At 41.3% G+C, this 20,150-nt stretch overlaps 1 protein-coding gene across 1 annotated transcript in view; it reads right to left on the bottom strand.

The window, feature by feature from the left end:
- LOC144773378 (ATP-binding cassette sub-family C member 2-like) overlaps window positions 1–20,150 on the bottom strand; it is a 560,817-nt gene that overhangs the window by 148,465 nt on the left and 392,202 nt on the right. The window contains exon 21 of the mRNA XM_078658348.1: window positions 9,344–9,543. Within this exon, the coding sequence (XP_078514474.1) occupies window positions 9,344–9,543 (200 nt within the window). The remainder of the gene's footprint in view (window positions 1–9,343; window positions 9,544–20,150) is intronic.

The raw sequence follows: 20,150 nt of genomic DNA, 5'->3' as shown, positions 1-20,150 counted from the left end.
AAGATGGTTATGCAAAACATGCCCAAATTCGTGAAGGGGAGCAGTTTTGAAAATCAGTGAGCGTCTGCCCATTCTATTTAGCATACACATCAATTCCACCCCTGTACTATAGATGATACACATTCCCATATACATCTACAAATCACGCTTTTCAGAAGCGTAAAAACTAATATGGTACAAAATGTTTAAGTGCCTGGAAAAGAGAATAATAATAATCTTTAGTATACTAATCTTAGAGTTGTATTTAACAATAGATTTCTGTAGGTAATTTTCAACAACTTTTTGAGGCAGGTTGTTTCTGTGACTTAGAGATATTTAAAAAATGATTAAACACCTCTACCATTGTGGAGTTTATTAGAAATGGTTAGGTTTTAGAGTCATTTATTTTTCAAGCAGAATAGACTACGAACTCCCGGAAGGTAAAACAAAATCACCGTTGCAAGTGTAATCCAGATTTTATTTAGATTGGAAACAATGTGTTGTGTGGCGTTTTAGGGTCCAAGTGAATTTTCCCGACTCATGCCCTTATATAGGTACAATTCACATTGCCCTAATATAGGCATAGAAATCGTTCCCTTATTTAGACATAGCCATGCAGACTAAATACAGGCATGGCTACTTCCACCCGTTCCAAACGTCACAACGATTTCTTGGAAAATAGGCTTAAGCAGTTAGGGAACTTCCCCTTGCTTGAATATTGATTTGTCCAAGAACTCATGTACTTTGCAAAAAACTACTATTTCCTAGGGGTTCTTTCCTGACGTTATTATGCCTGACTTTACGTCAAACTAGACACCTTCAAGGTATAAATATGCCTTCACTTGCTCTAGCAAGACGCAGTGGTTCTGAGCAGTTCGACTATCTACTTGCCCGACGCAGCTCGATACAGCAAGTGCCGAAGGTAGCCGACCCTCCAGCTGACGCACTGATCGAGAAGCTGTCCTTTCTCTCACTGAGAATCCAGCTCCAGGGTTTCCAAGCTCCCCTCGCGGGGTATGGGAAATCGAGTCCCGAGACAGAGATACCAGACCTCCTTCATTCTAAACTAAGGTATGGAGCTGATTAGAACCTGAGAGAAATCTTGGATAGATTCTTGGCAAAGAAAACTAAACCTAGGCTACACAATACTTCTTCCCTCGTACTAGACTAAGGTTAGGTACATTGGGGTAGGCGTATTTTAGAAGCACCAGTTGAGTATTTTAGACATTGTTATGTATGTATGTATTTTTATGTGGCTTAGAAACCATACAATGCTCTCACAGTATTATTTTATAATATTTTTCTCGCTGTACGCATTATACTTTACAGTCTGCATTACGATTGTAGCAGCTCATTTCTTTTTTAATGAGAAAGAAGACTGTTCAATAAAACCTTTTTTTTTTTTAAACGCCCATCTCTCTATTTCTCTGCACCTCTGTAGAAACGAAGCATGCACGATTGACTGAGTGAAATTCTTATCTATTGTTTCTGCGACTCTAGAGATACATTTCTTATTCTTGGGAAACAAAATGTTGTCATGTTTATGCGGTTGTCAGAACGAATCCCTTCTTGTGAATTCGAGAAAGTTTCTAGTGACCTCTGAGCTAGCTGGCACTCAGTATAAAGTTTAATATATTCGATAGAGACCTAGTCGACCTCAGTCTTACGTCAAATCTATAGGATATATTATTCCAATGCGCAGGGCCTATTTGGAATATAGGAACTACACTACAAATGTACTTGTATATATTGCCTATGGACAGTACATGAGTCTGAAAATGCCAATGGCATGAAATTCAGGTGTCACATGTCACCTGCAGTGTGGACTTAACACCACCCACATGAGTGCCTTCAAACTGTGGCTTGAGGGACGCCTCCACAATCTGAATCTGTTATAGCACCCTCTACGATGGTAAAAGTATGCTAAACAAGCATACTTTTACCATCAACAAAGTTACCTATAACAGTACCTTAGAGCCAACACATTCTGAGTGTGTAATATGTAAATGTGGGTACGTGCAAATATGGATTTGCCATCAGCTCTAAAGGTCAAGACTGATTTGCATATGGCTCGGTTCAAACTGGAATGGCATAGTGAGAAAAAAAACGATGGATTTAGGCCCAGATCTCTGTACTGGGGTGAATGTATGACATTGTTCTGCATTCTGTCCATCACCTGTTGTTTTTGCATGTATCACCCCGAGTGGGACGGGTATGCTCAGACGTGAGTCCCGTGCTCTCCATGCCACTGGAATAAAGCTATCCAGGCTGATTAGGGCTGAAAGCCTGAAACCGGTCCTTGGATGCTTGTTACCAGTCCAGGGAGGACCTGGCTTGGCAGTTCAGCTGGACTGTTCCCATGGGGCACAGGGTCAAGACTGATTTGCATATGGCTGGGTTCAAACTGGAAAGGCATGGTGAGTAAAAAAATGATGGATTTAGGCCCAGATCTCTGTACTGGGGTGAATGTATGACATTGTTCTGCATTCTGTCCATCACCTGTAGTTTTTGCATTTATCACCCCGAGTGGGACGGGTATGCTCAGACATGAGTCCCGTGCTCTCCATTGCACTGGAATCAAGCTATCCAGGCTGATGAGGGCTGAAAGCCCAAAACCGGTCCTTGGATGCTTGTTTCCAGTCCAGGGAGGACCTGTCTTGGCAGTTCGGTGCTGGACTGTTCCCATGGGGCACAGGGTCAAGACTGATTTGCATATGGCTGGGTTCGAACTGGAAAGGCATGGTGAGCAAAACAACGATGGATTAAGGCCCAGATCTCTGTACTGGGGTGAATGTATGACATTGTTCTGCATTCTGTCCATCACCTGTTGTTTTTGCATTTATCACCCCGAGTGGGACGGGTATGTTCAGATGTGAGTCCCGTGCTCTCCATGCCACTGGAATCAAGCTATCCAGGCTGATGAGGGCTGAAAGCCCGAAACCGGTCCTGGAATGCTTGTTTCTAGTCCAGAGAGGACCTGGCTGGGCAGTTCAGGCTGGACTGTTCCCATGGGGCACAGGGTCAAGACTGATTTGCATATGGCTGGGTTCAAACTGGAAAGGCATGGTGAGCAAAAAAACGATGGATGTAGGCCCAGATGTCTGTACTGGGGTGAATGTATGACATTGTTCTGCCTTCTGTCCGTCACCGGTTGTTTTTGCATTTGTCACCCCGAGTGGGACGGGTATGCTCAGACGTGAGTCCTGTGCTCTCCATGCCACTGGAATCAAGCTATCCAGGCTGATGAGGGCTGACAGCCTGAAACCGGTTCTTGGATGCTTGTTTCCAGTCCAAGGAGGACCTGGCTTGGCAGTTCGGGCTGGACTGTTCCCATGGGGTACAGAGTCAAGACTGATTTGCATATGGCTCGGTTCAAACTGGAATGTCATGGTGAGCAAAAAAACGATGGATTTAGGCCCAGATCTCTGTACTGGGGTGAATGTATGACATTGTTCTGCATTCTGTTCTGTCCATCACCTGTTGTTTTTGCATTTGTCACCCCGAGTGGAACGGGAATGCTCAGACGTGAGTCCCGTGCTCTCCATGCCACTGGAATCAAGCAATCCAGGCTGATGAGGTCTGAAAGCCAGAAACCGGTCCTTGGATTCTTGTTTCCAGTCCAGGGAGGACAAGGCTTGGCAGTTCGGGCTGGACTGTTCCCATGGGGCACAGGGTCAAGACTGATTTGCATATGGCTGCGTTCAAACTGGAATGGCATGGTGAGCAAAAAAACGATGGACTTAGGCCCAGATCTCTGTAGTGGGGTGAATGTATGACATTGTTCTGCATTCTGTCCATCACCTGTTGTTTTTGCATTCCAGCAGTGGAAGCAATTAGATTTCTCCAGATCAAGACTATGGAAGAAAAGCTACTCAGGCATCATACAAGGACCATGTTCGGCTGGTTTTCTACTGATGGGACTCAAATTACCTCATTGTAATATGTTGGATGACAGTCAACATAATGTTGGGGACTCCTGACACCTAGATTATGCCTTCTTGAATGGATAGTTGTATCCCAAGTCAGAGAAAGTGTAACAAAGGTGAGTATGATATAGTGGGGTAGGAACACGTGTGGGTGTGTGACACTGTGAGGCACAGTGATGTCCAACAACCAGAGTTGAAGTACTGCTATTCGTCAGAGTTCCCACTACTAGAGAATCAGAGCACCTTGGACCTGGAAGAAGAGACACCAGGAAGCATGCTAGTGGGGGCGTGTCTGGGAAATTAGTGAGGAGTGGATTCTGCTTTCCCATGTACTCAAGCTTAGGAGGTACTACTCAAGGGCAAGACCAATGTTCCTTCTGTAGTTCAAGAGAGATCATGGACAAAGAAGGGCATCACAGTGGAAGAACCTGTTGGGACTGGAATTGACTGGGCCCAGTCGGGAGTGAGTTGTTGGGCTTGTCAATGACGTCTTTCTGTGCCCTGGTAATCTAAAAGCTGGCCTCAGAAGCTGGAAATAGAAAATGTTCAAATTCTAGAGGACTGGGAGAAAGTGCTGAGGCTTTTGAATAAATGTATAAAATCACGGGGCAAGATTTCCTGGTTAGTTTTGTTCACAGCTGCAGTAAGAGCACAGAAGGTATCTGACCTCAAGGAACCCTACACTCATTAGCATCTTGCAATCCTGTTCCCCTGGAGGATTTCATAAACCAAAAGAAACAAAGTCTCAAAAGTGCATAGCATCAGGGTAGGAAGTTGTAATATGTGAAGAGAATATGGTGGCTACAGATTTGTCACGCAGCTCCTGCTCTGAGGTTTTGGAGCTACTACTGAAAACGTCAGTAGCATTCCAGATTCATAGAATCAAATCTCATGGAGCCCTTGTCAGTCACACAGTTCTAACTTGCCCCATTGAAGGAATTTGTCATAGATCTGAGAGACTAAGGGGCTACTTAGAGTTTGGGTAATGTGAAACTAAGTTCTGGAATTGTACAGTTTGTGTTCTTGAGTTTTATATTATTTTGGCGCTGTCTAAATATTTTACTCATTTTTCTCTGAGGATAGCCAATCACCTTTTTACCAAAGTTACCTAGGATTTCCCAGTGAAACTATGTTTAGCTAACACCGAATTATTAATATTTGTTGCATTTCATACCTTGATCTCCCCGCAGTTATTAATCAAGTTTGTCGCAAGTCCTTAATGATTTTCATCATACATTTGGTAATTTTTTGGCATAATCATTAAAAGTCATCTATAAAAAGCCCATGTATGATGAAGAAGGAACCAAAATTAAAGCTTTTGTGTGACATGGGCTGAATAGTTTTAAATTTCCAAACCCTTGTAGATTTTACTCAATAAAATACATGAACCATTGTGAGATTTACAAATCCCATCAGGATATGGGGTAAGATAAATATGATAATGCTGTACGAATTGTATGTAAGAAGGCTAATAAAAGTCCGCAAGGAGAGTTTTTTGAGCCAAAGACCACAGAGGAGACTAACTGTACCATGAAATAAATGGGTACTAAAGATAAAAGTTCTTAACAAATCATCCTGCCACTGTCTTTCGGTCATCCAGCCTACCTTCAATTATTCTTCTATTCACTTATTACTTCCCAATAGCCCTAATATTTTCCTCTTCACAATCAGCAATAATAATTCAGTAATTCCTTTGTCAATTAGAAAATGTAGCTTTACAGCGTTGCAATGTATCCTAGGCATTATAAAATCAAATAACTTTTAGAAAATGAATACAGAATGATCAATAAAGAATAAGAAAAATAGGAATAGGAGAAAGAAAATAGAAAAGAACATACAGGTCCTAACATTAGAGGTAGAAGAAAGAGAAATGGAGTAAGTGAGGTTGGAAAAGTTAAGGTGAGAGGTAAAAGTAGGAGAAAAGAAAATAAGGTGTAGTGTCCAGCATTTCATTTAAAAACATTTAAAATACCCATCAAAGTGCTCTCTGGCAACTCACTGAACTATATTACAAAGGTTGCCAAATAATAATAAGTCTTGGGTCCGCATATAGATGCCTCCAGTCAACCCATCTCTTTGCATTTGATGATTTGGCAGTTACTCCCTCTATGTCCATGACTCCTTCATCTGTAGTTCCCTACCTCCTTCTCTGAGACTTGAAAGCAGTCACCTCAAATTCAGAGGATTCTTAAAGACATTTCTTCACGGTGGCCTCACCATGATAGCACTCTCTAGTTTCATTCTATTTCCTGGCCATTCAAATACCTACAGCTTTGTCCACCTTTGGGGGACACATTAAAAATCAGGCTATCTCCAGGTTATTGTCCACCACTGCTTGATGATCAACTGTTTCTGTTACACCGGTTTTGGCAACAGGACTATAATGTAACTTGCATTTCCTCTTATAAGGGTGGTTTATAGTGCTTTACAAACCCCAGCAAATAAGATAAACAAAGACAAAAACAAAGATAAGCGGACCTTGTCTACAATATTTCAAACAGCTGACCAAAGAAAACTCCAGCCACTAATATGAGTTGGCCTCACCAAAACCACCTTTTCCTGGCTCTCCTCCTACCAATCTAGTTCTGTTCTGGTGTTCGCTCCAGCACCATTTCAAACATTCTACCAGTTAGTGCCTCCCTCCTAAAAGCATGGTATTGCAGGCACCTTCTTGACCAGTGACATGTCCTGTACCCATGTCCCATGTCATGTACCGGTTATAATAATTCTTGCTAGCACTTTTCTTCCTTTGATACTGATGACATTTTAATTGATGATTTTAATGTTCTCCTAATTATGTGATATATAGTATGATACCTGGATTTCTATTAAACTATTTCTCAGAAATGTATTTGTAATAAATAAATGGAAAATACATTATTTCCCATGAGAGAACCATTTCTTTTTTTGCAATGACCCGAGATTTAAATTATTGTTTTCACTCACTGCCTCATTCCAATTATGGGCATCTGACTTTTCCTCCATCATCTGGTCAAGGTTAGACACATACTATTTTGTTATAAATGAGCCTGATTTCTAACTCTAGTTTCATTTCATTGCATGTAATAAAATATTTGTTGCCATGTTTTTAAATATGTCTATCTCATAGGCATTGATACACACTGGTATCTGCAGTGTGCTTCTCTTTGTGTCCTCAAAGACCAACATTGATCTGATCTTTGCCTGCTTAAAATAACTGATCCATGACGAAGAAATCAGGCTAATCACTGCTTCTAATGTGACAGCACAAACATACTCAAGGAACATATCAGAGGCCAAAAACATGTTTGCTTCCTTCACACATCATCAGTAAACTCTCAGGAAGGACATTCATGCAAAAGCATCTCTATTTCACTGGCCCTCCTACTTCCAGAGCTGATGCTTCTGTTAAAGAGGCCACAATGCAGAATGTGATGAGGGCCACCCTGCATGCATGTCTAGAAACAGGAAGAAGAGCATCCATTTCCCTTTATCTCTTGCACTCAAAGCCAACTGATCCTCCTTGTCATCGCTGCAGGTTTAATTCTCAAAGACTTCTTTGCCTGAATTCTTGGCTTTTGGTTTTACAGCAAAATGTGATTATCCTTAGGGCGAACATAGGCCCTAAGTTGGCAGGGTATGCCCAGACGTGGGTCCCTTGCTCACTTTGCCACTGGATTCAAGCAAGCCTGGCTGATGACGGCTGATTAGCCAGAAACCGGTCCCAGGATGCTTGTTTCCGGTCCAGGGAAAACATGGCTTGGCAGTTCGGGCTGGACTGTTCCCATGAAGCACAGGGTCAGGCTGATTTGCATATGGCATGTCTGAACTGGGGTGGCGGAGCGGGCTAAAGAATGATGATGGATTAAACCCAGATCAGTTGACTGGGGGTGAGTGCTTGCAATGTATTGGAGAGGATTAAGTAAGCCTCATGATTAAGTTGCGTATTAAGAATTGATCAAAATTTAAGGAGAAACAAAGCAATGAATGAATAAATTCATGAAGAAATCTATCAAACATTTGTTGTGAAATTATTTAAATCTATATGGATTAAATGCAGAGTGCCCAAAGGGGGATGCAACCAAGATTCTTGGAAGCACTAATTTAATTGCAATGTTCAACACTCTGTCCCTCACCCCCTTTGGTTTTGGTAAGAATGTAATTAAAGCACTAGTCATAAACAAGCCAGAATCCTACAAGAGCCTTTTTATAGACTCCCATTATTGTGACTCCTATCATACTACAAAGACATCTACCAAACATTCAGCTTTACAAGATACTACTTCCCCTTCACAAGTAGACATCAGGCACACCTGTTTAGGTCATACAACAGGCCCTTGTACAATTTCCTTAAGCCTGCATTAAAATCTATGAACAACTTGCCTATTCTGGATCTTGCACATACAATATTTCTGTGCAATCTTTCTGGTATTGTCTGCTCACAAACCCAAAGTCATCTTATCACCCCAAAGCACCTGTGCCATCTCTGAGTTTAGATTATTTAGCATTTAGTAATATGCCAGCCTCTTCTTTCGGAAACCTGTCTGCAACTAGAACACTATCATAATTGCCCTCCAATTGTGCTCCCTTTAACAAGGTTTGGGTAACTTTCCTTTCATAAATGCGCACTTGCACCACACACATGTGTGGAGTAGTTTTATGTATTTATTTAGGGTACTAATGTCGGGAATGTGAGTAAATGCCCTCATAGTTTCTACTAGCAGAGTAGTAACAACATTTCCAGTAACCACCCTCTCATCTACTCCACCTCTTTTTCTAAATGTACTACAGCGGAAATTCTGACCACCTGGTGTAATTAGCACATAAGTTCCATATTCGCCCCTCAATGTCCATATATCCTTACAAAGATTATTTTCAGCCTTAGATGCACCATTTGGAAAACATGTCTATAAAAAAGTTCAGAGTATTGAGTTAATAGACTCCAAGACGCTGCCAGAATCCAATCAACAGATTTGTAATTGACCTTTGGCCAGCAAAGTTACTTTGGAGCATTACACAAGACTGCCTCACTGCGTCAGAGAGACTCTCTCAACATTTTGTTTTAAAAACATTAGGGCCAATTCACAAATCCATTATTGAGTACATGAAATAGTACTGCAGGTGTATAAAATGGGCAACTTCCCATTAGGAAAAGTGCAAACAGGGCACAAACCTTTCTCGCTATATTAACTTATATACATTTGCCTGATTATTCTCTTTATAGATGTTTTGGGGCCAAGTTACAAAAGCATTTAACAAAAAACAACATGGCCAAGTGAAGTTTAACCCCATAATTGCCTACGTTTCACCATCCATAATGAACTCTGTTGTGCAGAATGCTTATGTCTAAAGGGGCCTAGCTCCTTGAACCTGACATGTTCCTAAATACATTGTAGGATATCAGTAAAATGTAATCTTATTAGCACAGTAGGTTGAGTAGCCATAAAGCAGATATGTACCTGTTGGATATGACGTTGTTGTAGTAGCACACCAGGTTTTCATTGACGACATCTTTGTTTTGATTGATAAATCTCTCCTGATGGCCATATGCTCGGATTGTCGATGCTCCTAGTAGAGATTCACCGAAGTGCGAAATTACAGGGGAGCGGGACGCTCCGTCTAGTCGTCGGATTTGTCGTGAACTAGCAATATAATATCGCTAATAAAAAAAAACAAGCATGCATAGTAAAATAACTTTCATGAATATTAAATAAAACTTGAAAAAACTATAACAAAGATGAAAGCTAAGGAATTTTGGTACTCTGTAAATATTGATTAGTATTTTTCCTCATAGAACAAAATAAAAAAATTAATTTAAATGAGCCATGATCAGATGCAGGGATTCCCATCCCACTTTTACGTCATGTGACCTAGCAATACCTTATTAGAAAGATTGGTCAAAGGGTGATTAGACCCAACTATGACTATGGGGAATCATATCTCAGACATATTTGAAAAGTGCCTACTGGCAGGTAGACTAGGTTTATGAGCCTCACCATGCAAGCCAAGGCAACAAGGATTTAAGGTTTTAAGGATTTGAGTTACAAAACAATGCACATACTACAGGAGAGACCCTGGCCCACGTGGACTCCTGAAAAATCAAGGAAGGTGATATAAGTAGTCAAGTGGTATAGGTGGGTACACAAGGACAGGCTCCTACAGTGTATGTCACCACTTAACAAGTGATATTGGAAACATGTTAAAGAGAATGGCAGCACTGGACAAGATAGAAAACTCAAACAACTCCAACAAGCCTATGTTAATATTGAAGCTTAGTCTGAAGTCAACAATATAAAGAGTTGTACAAGAAAGCCCTTGCAAGTGACATGAATGACCACCTCCCCACCCTATGTTTTGTAAGCAACCAGCAGTTTATTGTATTCCGTTGCTGGGGTGATCTTATAGGTCCACAGGCAAGGCAGCAGAATTATCAAGTTAAGTCCTTTCTCAGAAGGACCTGTCTCTGGCCTCCAATAGCAAGAGCAGAGTGAAAATAAATGCCTCAAGGAAATTCTTGTGAGGTTAAACACCTTGACCTGAACTGCAAACTGTGGGAAGGCTGCCAATCTGCCTAGTCAGGAGCTTACAAAATGAAATGATGTTGTTGACAAGTATTTTGGTAGCATGCAAATTCGGGGCTCCAAACAAGGGCATCTTTTTACACAGAGCTGCACAGTAAAAGTTATCCATTCAAATTTGGTCAACAAGGCATCAGACACTGATTTGCTTGAGGGCCTTTGGCATCTCCGCAACCAGTCAGGAGCAACCAGATAATAAAGCAAATAATTAGCCGATACTGATCCACTTGCTCTAAAGCCTTAAAGTATGTACCTTGGCTAAGAAGAAGAAGCTAGTGACGACAAACATGCCTAACAGTTTAAAGAGACAACCAAGGCACACCCTGTTGAAACAAGCCCTCCTGTGGCTCAAAAAAGCATCTTAGAAATGGGTCAAGACACTCATTCAGTAAAGGTGCAGTAAGAGCAATTTTCACATTTTAAAGACAAGCAAAGTAGTTGAAATGGAGCTGTTGACTTTCATTTTTTTGATCTAGCAGTGGCCGAATAGTTGGTTTTTCAAATTAGAATGCCAAAGGACCGAATTCCCTACTCAAAACATAGTTTATTCTCTCTACTTAGGTAAAGGAGTAATTCCACTTCTATAAAGAAATATTCACCCATTTTAGTTAATCCCCAGGGGTGTGGAATTTAATAAAATATCTACTTGTCCATGGGGCAGGTTGCTTCATAAATCTACTTGTCCTGTACCAAAATCCACTAGTCCCTTCGGTTCCATGTAGTGCGGCAACAAATTATTGCAGCAATCTCATTATATAAGAGCTCTGATATAGCCTCTCTGATCATGCCAGGGCTCATACCATAGTAGTGTTTTAATACTTGCAATCCTCTTATGTTGCCACATTTCCGCAGATCTACATACTGGGGCTTAAGGTAGTGTTAAGCAATAGTTCCACGGTTAGAATGGCATTTTGAGTCTGTGCAAACCTGCTAACTTGCATGCTTTAAGAGTTTTCAACAACTCTTCTCTAATCTATTCACATACTGAGAAATATTGGAAATTTACTACTGACAAAGCCAGACTTAACCTTCTTCCAGAGTTGGGAAAAAAGTAGTTGGAGGGAAAGTGAACTTGCAAATACTCAGATGTGCGCATGAGCAAATCTACACATGCATATTTGCTCATGCTAAAATGCAGTTCACAAATATTTTCTAGGAGTACTATTTCTTGCCCTACTTCTGTAAATTCTTGGGAATTCTCGAAAGCCGAATAGCTGCACTTAATGCAAGGAGAGGATGTAGCCTTGCGTCTAGAGCGGTCAACCTCGAAGCTGAGGAACCGGGTTGGCAAGGACGCTCAACATCCTGTGATTCTGGGCAAATCTCCCAGTGCCTAACAAAAATGAATGTGTCCTCATGTAAGAAAACTGGTGCTCATGTACAGCACTCTGATACCAGAGTTCTCAGGTCTAATTTGCGCTATAAAGAGCTCTTTTTTAAAAAAAGGACATATACCATGGGTGCACTTTTGAGACTTTCTTTAATAATTGGGCCCCTAATTTGGTCTGCCATTGACCGTGATCATTTGTGTTTATTAAAATTCTGTCTCTCTCTCTATCTCTCTCTCTCTGTATCAGTTGGCTTCACTGTGAGTGACAGCATTCTGCTCTTTCACAAGGAGTATATCGGCACACAAAGTTGTTTTGTTCAGTGCCAGTAACTACTGTGGCAGTGTGTGCTTTATGAGACCCACATTTTTTTTGCTGTTGCCAATGTTTGTTGTAATGGTGAGTCGTGGTAGTTCCCACACCAATAAGGTTCTACAAAAACCATGCCAAAACAAGTCACACACTGACAAAACTAAAAAGCTGACTGCCAATTTCAGACCTCCTGGCTCTGCCAATGCTTGTTTATTTTTGTTTCCCATAATCTTATTGAAACTCGTTAAACTGATTTTCCATTATGAATATTTTAGGGAAATACTAGCATGCATCAACACATGTTACTAAATGATGCTGCAAAAAAATTGTACCTGAAATTTGACAATAGTTTAGCAAAATGTTTTTATTTCCTGCTTTCATTTTTTAATGAAAATTTTATTTTGAAAGCAAAGAATCATCAATCTTGCTTTCAAGCTTCTGCAAATATTTGCATCAAATCAGAGAACATTCTGGGAGCATTACACATAGCCTCATATTGCTAAACTTCGAAAACGTGAGCACACATTTTTATACTAGAACCACTCTCAGTAGTGCAGTCAGAGCTTACAACATTTACTTAGAGCGCTCACCCTAATAATAAAGGCTTTCAATTAATGAACCATAAATACTAGTTTGAACAGCATTAACATATGGACAAAAATGTTACTTTAACTGCAGATAGCGCCCTTCCCTGATCCATAATGTGGTACTGCAAACTGGCAGCCAAAGAGTTTGTGCTGCAGGGGGTTGGTTATACTTGTCCCACGGACAAATACACATGAAAACTTGTTGCCCTTGACCCCAAACAATATGTCCTAGGCATCGGGCTATAGGAATTCCACATCCCTGATCCCCAAAGGACATTCTCTCTTTATTGAACTAATAGCTATTTCCCCATAACTCCAGACCTAAGAGCTGAAGATCTTTTTGAAGATTGTATGTATCCCCCCTTCCATGCCATAAAATGGATTCAATAACTGTAGTTTGTATATTCTTTCTTATGCATCAAAGGAAAGTTGTCTGAAGTGTGAAACAAATAATATTTGTATCACCATGACAAATGAATATATACAAAAGAAATCAAAATACTTATTTTAAGAGGTGTTTGGTATTCTTGTACATTTTCCAAATCACAGGATGGAATCATAGAATGATCATCTTATCACAAATTTCTCTCAATCTCCCAAACACTATATACAAGGATGAATTAATGAAATTAATGAATGGGGCTAAGTCAGGGCTAGAGATTCTCTGCCTATTTAGATTTGGCAGTCTATGGAGGTGAAGAGAGTTAAAAGTAATAAGGTATATCTTCTTTCTTTTTTATAAAACGTTTGATTGGCTTTTTGTGTTATGAACAACATAAATAAAACATTGAAGAATATGTCTGCCATTCCTATAACACATGATTTAACAGATTTACCATTACATATAGAATGCAGGCTTACATTTTCTGAATTGATTCTTCACTCAAAATTAATTTTGCTCCACCCACAATCCTCAAAGACATTTTTTAATGTAATTTATTAGAGATACATCACTCTCAAAAAATTAATAAATGTATATAGAGGCAATGTTTACAATTCATAAAGACAGGTTAATACAAAAACCAAATAAATATAATTTACTCAATCCAAAAGCCCATAAAACATTTCCTTACTTGATGGGCTCTTCACATGATCACATTATCCCTTGCCGGATTTTCTATGATTTTAAATATCCCATTATTGTACTTCTACAAGGTAAAAATGTGCACTTCCTGAGTCAATTCAATCTATCCAGTTGGCCACAAGTGTTTAGATCAGGGTTCCCGGCTTTCTCGCCTTATGACCCTTACATAGATTACTTCTCAAGTGATACATAGACATGTCTGGCTAACTATTCATGATATTGGGAGGGATCTGGATTGGGCCAAACAGTAGCGTACATATACCATCCAACGCCATAACCGTGAAGATGAAATCTAGTTAATATAGTTGTCCCTTGTCCTTAGCAAATCGCTTGTCAATTTAAAAAAACATCAGCTGAGGCATGTTCAAGATCTGTGAATTAAGTATAGACCTCAGATACCTTCAAATTCTTTCCTTGAGGGCCTCTAACTTTGCAGAGTTACAAAACATATGAGCTAAATCTGCTTCATTATTGCCACATCGGAGACATCTAGAGTCAGGTACTCCCCCCCCCACTAGACATCTTAGCTGGTGTGTAATACAAATTGAATAATGTTTTATAGTGTCAATCCTGCTGATAATAATTTCCCCGGCCCACCTTCAATGATTTCTGACAATGTAACTCTTTGACAGCTAATCTCCTGTCCCAGTTTTCTGCTTGCTTTTCAAGAGTGTTTAGACGACTGAACAAGTCACGAGTGGAACCTGCTCTGATGTCAATTTTTCCCTGTCTATTTTTAACAGGAAATTTCTAATTTGCAAGTACTTGAAAAAAACCTCAATTCAGTCAACCCAAATTTCTGTTGCAGTTCCTCATACAAATACATGTGTTCCTGATTGAAGACGTCCTCTAATCTAACCACCCCTGCTTGCACCCAGATGAGACAACTCTTTTCATCTAAAGCTGTTAGGAAATGGATTATCGCCAGAGGGGAGTATAATAATTGTGCTGCCCTATACTCAGCTTCTGCTTAAGTTGTACCCAGATATGCAGGCTTGAATTCCTTAAATTTGAGAGTTTTTTAAATAACTTGGTTAAACAGTCCTTAAAAAACAAGCTTGTGCCTCAACTCATAAAGAGATGGTAGTCCTTCGGGCTCCCATTACTCTCTCTGCCGCCTGGTGATTAAAACCGCCCAGCCACCTCTGTCTCTAGGGAGCATCACATTTCTTCAAGCTCTCTTCACCCTTTTGTACTCCCATATGAAGTTACAGCAGATAGCCTTCAGTTTTTTAAACCAGAACTATTCTATTTCGAGAGGAACTGCCCTAAAAAATATAGAACCTTTAGGAGTCTATATGAGTGTTAAACAAGTTATTAACCTGCATCGGATCCCTCCTACATTTTGCTAGCATTGGAGAGAGATTTAATTCCACTCTATCTTCCACTCTAGCCGTTATAATCACTCCTAAATATAGTGTGCTCTCAACCCTACATCCGTCTTCCGTATGGATTTCTTTATTGCCTACTATTTTCAAGTAAAAGCCCATTATTATACCAATTGTTTCCGTCTCCATTTCTACCGCACTTGTAGCCACTTCTGGATTTGGAGTCATAAGTGCAATATCATAGGCATAGCCAAAATCTTAGTATTGTATCCATTCACAGTGACTGGCCTTATAAAGGACTTTTCCCAAGCCTGTGTAGAAATGGGTCAATATAGAGACCAAATAAGAGGGGTGAGCATGGGCATCCCTGCCTTGTTCCTCTTGTGATCTGACTAGTGACAGATTCCCTCCACATTATTTGCAGTCTGGCAGTGGGTTTGTGATATTATGTCTGAATAGCTGTAATAATGACTGGGCCTAGCCCTTTCGGTATACAACGGTAACCACGCATTTTTTACAACGCGGTACCGTTACCACGCTACTTTTACCACGCAAGTCGTTACCACGACTTGCGCTGGGGGGCGCTCCAGGATAGTAAATAGTTTAATTTACTATCCAACTCCTTTCCCTAGAGTCCACGGGGACTGGAGTTGGAATAGTAAATTAAAAAAATTACTATCCAGCGCCCCTCCACGCAAGTCGTTGTAACGACTTGCGTGGTAAAAGTAGCGTTGTAACGGTACGCGTTGTAAAAGTACGCGTGGTACCGTCATACATCCAGCCCTTTCTCTTATGCTGTGCCCATAAAGTTCCATGCGATTCAATCAAAAGCTTTCTCTACGTTGGGCAGGATCATAACCATGTGACACTCTGCTGCATCAAACAATGCAATTGCTCACCGATTGTGGTCAGTAGTCCCTTGGCCCGGATATATCCATGCTGCCAAGTAGAAACCATTTTGGCTATGACCCTACCCAGTCTTGTTGTGACTATCTTAAATAGATCTTTGAGTCACTATTAATCAGTGAAATAGGTCTATATGATCCTCGGTTCAATGGGGGCTTCCACTTTTTTAATAAATATCATGATGTTAGTGGCTGTCCACAAGACTGGGGCTGAAATCTCCAGCTGGATTTCGAGGAAGGTGTTAACCATGTCCCCAACCGAAACAGAACAAAATACCTGATACAATTTCAGTAGTACCTTGTCAGGTCCTGCTGTCTTTTCATATGCTAAAGAGCTAAGAGTTAGTGTGACTTTCTCTGGAGTGATTGGTTGATGCAGAGTGCCAGCGCCTTCTTCTTTAATACCCCTCCATTTACTATATCTAGATACTGCTCAACATTGGCCGGAGGAGGAGAATGGTCTTCCTGATAAAGTATTTAATAATATTCCTTTAAACTCTAACAATCATAATTTTCCTTAAAAACACTAACAATATCTTCCAGAGATCTACCTAGATGTCCCTCCTTATCCATTATAGCACTAATACCGACATGTACCTCCTTCTGACGCGTACGCCGTACCAGGAGCCTGCCTACACTTTCGCTATATTCATAACTCTCCGCCATCCGGGTTTGGTACTTCTCTGCTATTTTCTTGATGTAAAAGAGCTAATAGCACCTTTAACCACAGAAAGGTTTTGGAGCATCCCCTTGTCTTCATGTTCTTCCGCTATTGCCTTAGCATGCAAAGCATTAAAGCCCCCTAGCTCCTTATACTGTTCCCTCAATTTATCAGCCTGTGTCCTCTGATTATGGAGACTGAAGCTAAGGGTCTCCCCATGATTCCTGCTTTTAATGAGTCCCAAACTACATCAATTGGTGCAGTTCCTCTATCACTTTCCATAAAGCCTGTCAGCCTTCCGTATGTTCTATATATTCTCAATTAAACATCAGCCCCTTGTAAAAAGTCCATGTATGAAATGGGGCAATTTCAGCCGTTACCCGACACGCAATTATCAGAGGATTATGATATGAAAATATTTTAGGATGTTTCTCAATGCATACCTCTCTCACAAGCCTAAATGTAACCAAAAATAATCTAGATGAACACATTTCTTATTGGGGTATGAAGAAAAATGTATAACCTGGATCTGGTGCCTTTAACCTAGGCCAAACATCAATAGGTTAATGATCCCTTATAAGCTACTGTCCTGCAATATACAACCTAGGTTTCTGACCCATATACCTACCAGGCTTAGGAAGATTCTGAGTAAGATGCAAATGGATGTTAAGCTCCCCGCACACTATGAGAGGAGTTGGCCATGAAGCCAACTCCACGTCAAAATGTTAAACAACTGCCAATTCATCCAGATTACAATCCTATATGGAGCACATAGTGAAACACAGCTCAGCAACCTGGCATTCCACCATTGCCAATCTCTCTAATTTATCCAAGAGGTTGTGCTTCACCACATAAATGTTTCTTCAAGCCAAAATTGCCACTCCCCTTGTGGTAGTTCACTGCATGGTACACACTAATAAAGTGTACCCAAGGGTCTCTAACAGGTCCCTTCTTGCCCCCTCTATATGTGTTTCTTGTAGACAAATAATGTCTACACCCAGAGTTCTCAGCTCGTCAGCCACCTAAGCCTTCTTTGATCTATAATTTAGACCACTGACATTAAAAGTACAGATATTTAATTTCTTTGTTCATGCCATTCATAATCTATAGCAATGCCTTAGTAGTATGACTTACTACACATGACTGATTTAGATAAGAAATGACTGTACAACATATTAACGCATACTTAGCTTGGGATCCCCTCGCATTCTCTCCCCAGATGTCTCCTCCCCTTAAATCAATGATTTGGGCTATTTCTATTGGACAATAATCATCCTTCTCAGTATTCAATCTCTTTGTTTTGCTCCCATTTTTAACCCCACCCCTTATCACCATAACCCCCTCTATGACACACTCTCCGCTCCCACCCTCGTGAAGCATTCAGACCCATACTAGGCTATGTGATGGTTTCTGCACCCTTCTTCCCACCGAGCGTGGCTATTCTATCAAAAAAAAAAAGAATAACGCCCCTAAAGATGAAATAGAATAAATATTTTTTGATTATCCAAATCATCACCCTTTTGGTATGTCCCACAGACTTTCATAGAATGCTACTCAACGCATACTCTCAAGGTATTCCTTTGCCTTAATCTCTGACTACACTAGTCTTCCTATTAAAGATTATCTTGAGCCTTGCAGGGTTAATTAAATAAGCTAATGTGCAGCAGACTGTTCCTTTATTGGTATGAGTCTCGGTTCCAGAGCTGCAGCCAGGTTCTCTACAGCAGAGATTCTCTCAGCAATCTCAGAGCATGCTTTTGAGATTTTTCATATTGCCCCCTGAAATTTCCTGGTTGCGGCCCTGGCTCTGTGATTATCAGACCAGGTTTCTTCCTGATGTAGCATTATGCCTTGGTATATGGTTCAAGTGTAGGTATCTCATTCATCCTCACCTGTGCTGGGCTGTCTCAGAGTCCAGACATACACTCATAGGCAAGTTGAGTGGGAGCATAGTTCCATTTTATGCCTCCCCCAGGACCAGTCCTCTGACCCACCTTTCCAGGTTTTTTTGTACTGTTGACCAGGTATACTCATCATCTACACCTGCCTGGGAAGAGTTGCTCGCCTTACTTAATAGACTACTCACAGAGTCTTCTTTCTAAATATCAGAGTCATTACTTGACCTGTCTGGCCCATCCAACATTGAAAAGAAGCACTCCAGGACCTCGGTGGCCTTGGCAGTGAATACCCCCTCCTTCTATTGATTTTCCTTCACAATTGTAGCCCGGCAGGTACCCTAATGACCAGAGATGCCCTCTTGTCGAAGGAGACCAACCTTCCCTTGTTCTCTGTCTGCACAGCCTTTATGCTGACCATCCAGACTGCTCTGGGGCTCGACTGTTTCCCTGCCATAGTGCTGGGTTCCAAGTCTTGTAGAGTTGGAGATGCACTAATTAGGTGGGATGCGCTAAATAAACCCTGGGCCTGGGCCACCTCCTTTCCTTCACAGTTAATAGACCCCGAGTGGGTTTTGCCACAGAAGACGCTTCAATGCATCTCCACGCTCCCCTTGTGGCCTCAGGGGATTGTCCCCTTGTGGGCCAATTATCTACAACACACAATGCAGCCTTAGTGCCATCACTAACCTGCTTTGCCATGCTGGTAATGAGAGTGGGCCCCCTCCGAAGTCATTACAGGGTGTTGAGCAAATCTCCTCCGTCGCTCCAGCCAACGATGACCCAGTGATCGACAATGCCTGCACCGGCTGTTCCAGAGAACCTTTCCCCTCTTGGTGGTGCTTGGCACAGATTCCTGTGCCTCTTTCAAAACTGTTGGGGTACCCTCATGCTGGGGCTGGTCTACTGCATGCTCCTGTGCCGCTTTCTTTAACAGGTCTGTAATGGATAATATAGCTCAGACAGTGCCAGCTACAGAGGTGGCAGATGCACCTGCCTTGTAGCCTACCTTGGCCATGGCCACTGTTTTGGTTGCTAGCGAGACTCCCTCTACTGGTAGCGTCAACTATAAGCTGGCTGGGGTATTGCTGAGAGTGCCCCTGGACAAACTCCCATGCCCTGTGCCAGCTCCCAAGTTGAGAGCCGTTCCACTTTGAGGCTTAACAGCCCTAGCATTCCTTGGTGCCTGTTAGTCCTATCATCCTTAGGGTGTTCTTCCCCCAACTTTTTGCTGTATTTTTGTGTTGGCCTTAGGAGTCTGAGCACTTTACCACTGCTAACCAGTAATAACATGCGGATGCTTCTCCACTAAAACATGATTGGTGTATGCCTGATTGGCATATTTAGTTTACCTGTAAGTCCCTTATACAGTGGTATACTATATACACAGGGTCAATAATCTAAATACTACTAGTGGGCCTGCAGCACTGGTTGTGCCACCCACACAAATAGCCTTTTCAACCTGTCTTAGGCCTGCCATTGCAGGGCCTGCGTGTACAGTTTACTGCCTCTTCGATTTGCCAAGCCTTAAACGTTCCTTTTATTACACCCAGGTCACCCCTAAGGTAGACCCTGGGTAGCCCTAATG

This window comes from Lissotriton helveticus, chromosome 8 (genome assembly GCF_964261635.1).
Source record: "Lissotriton helveticus chromosome 8, aLisHel1.1, whole genome shotgun sequence".
NCBI lineage: Eukaryota > Metazoa > Chordata > Amphibia > Caudata > Salamandridae > Lissotriton > Lissotriton helveticus.
Note: the sequence above shows the minus strand (reverse complement) of the source record. Positions and strands in the feature narration are given on the sequence as shown.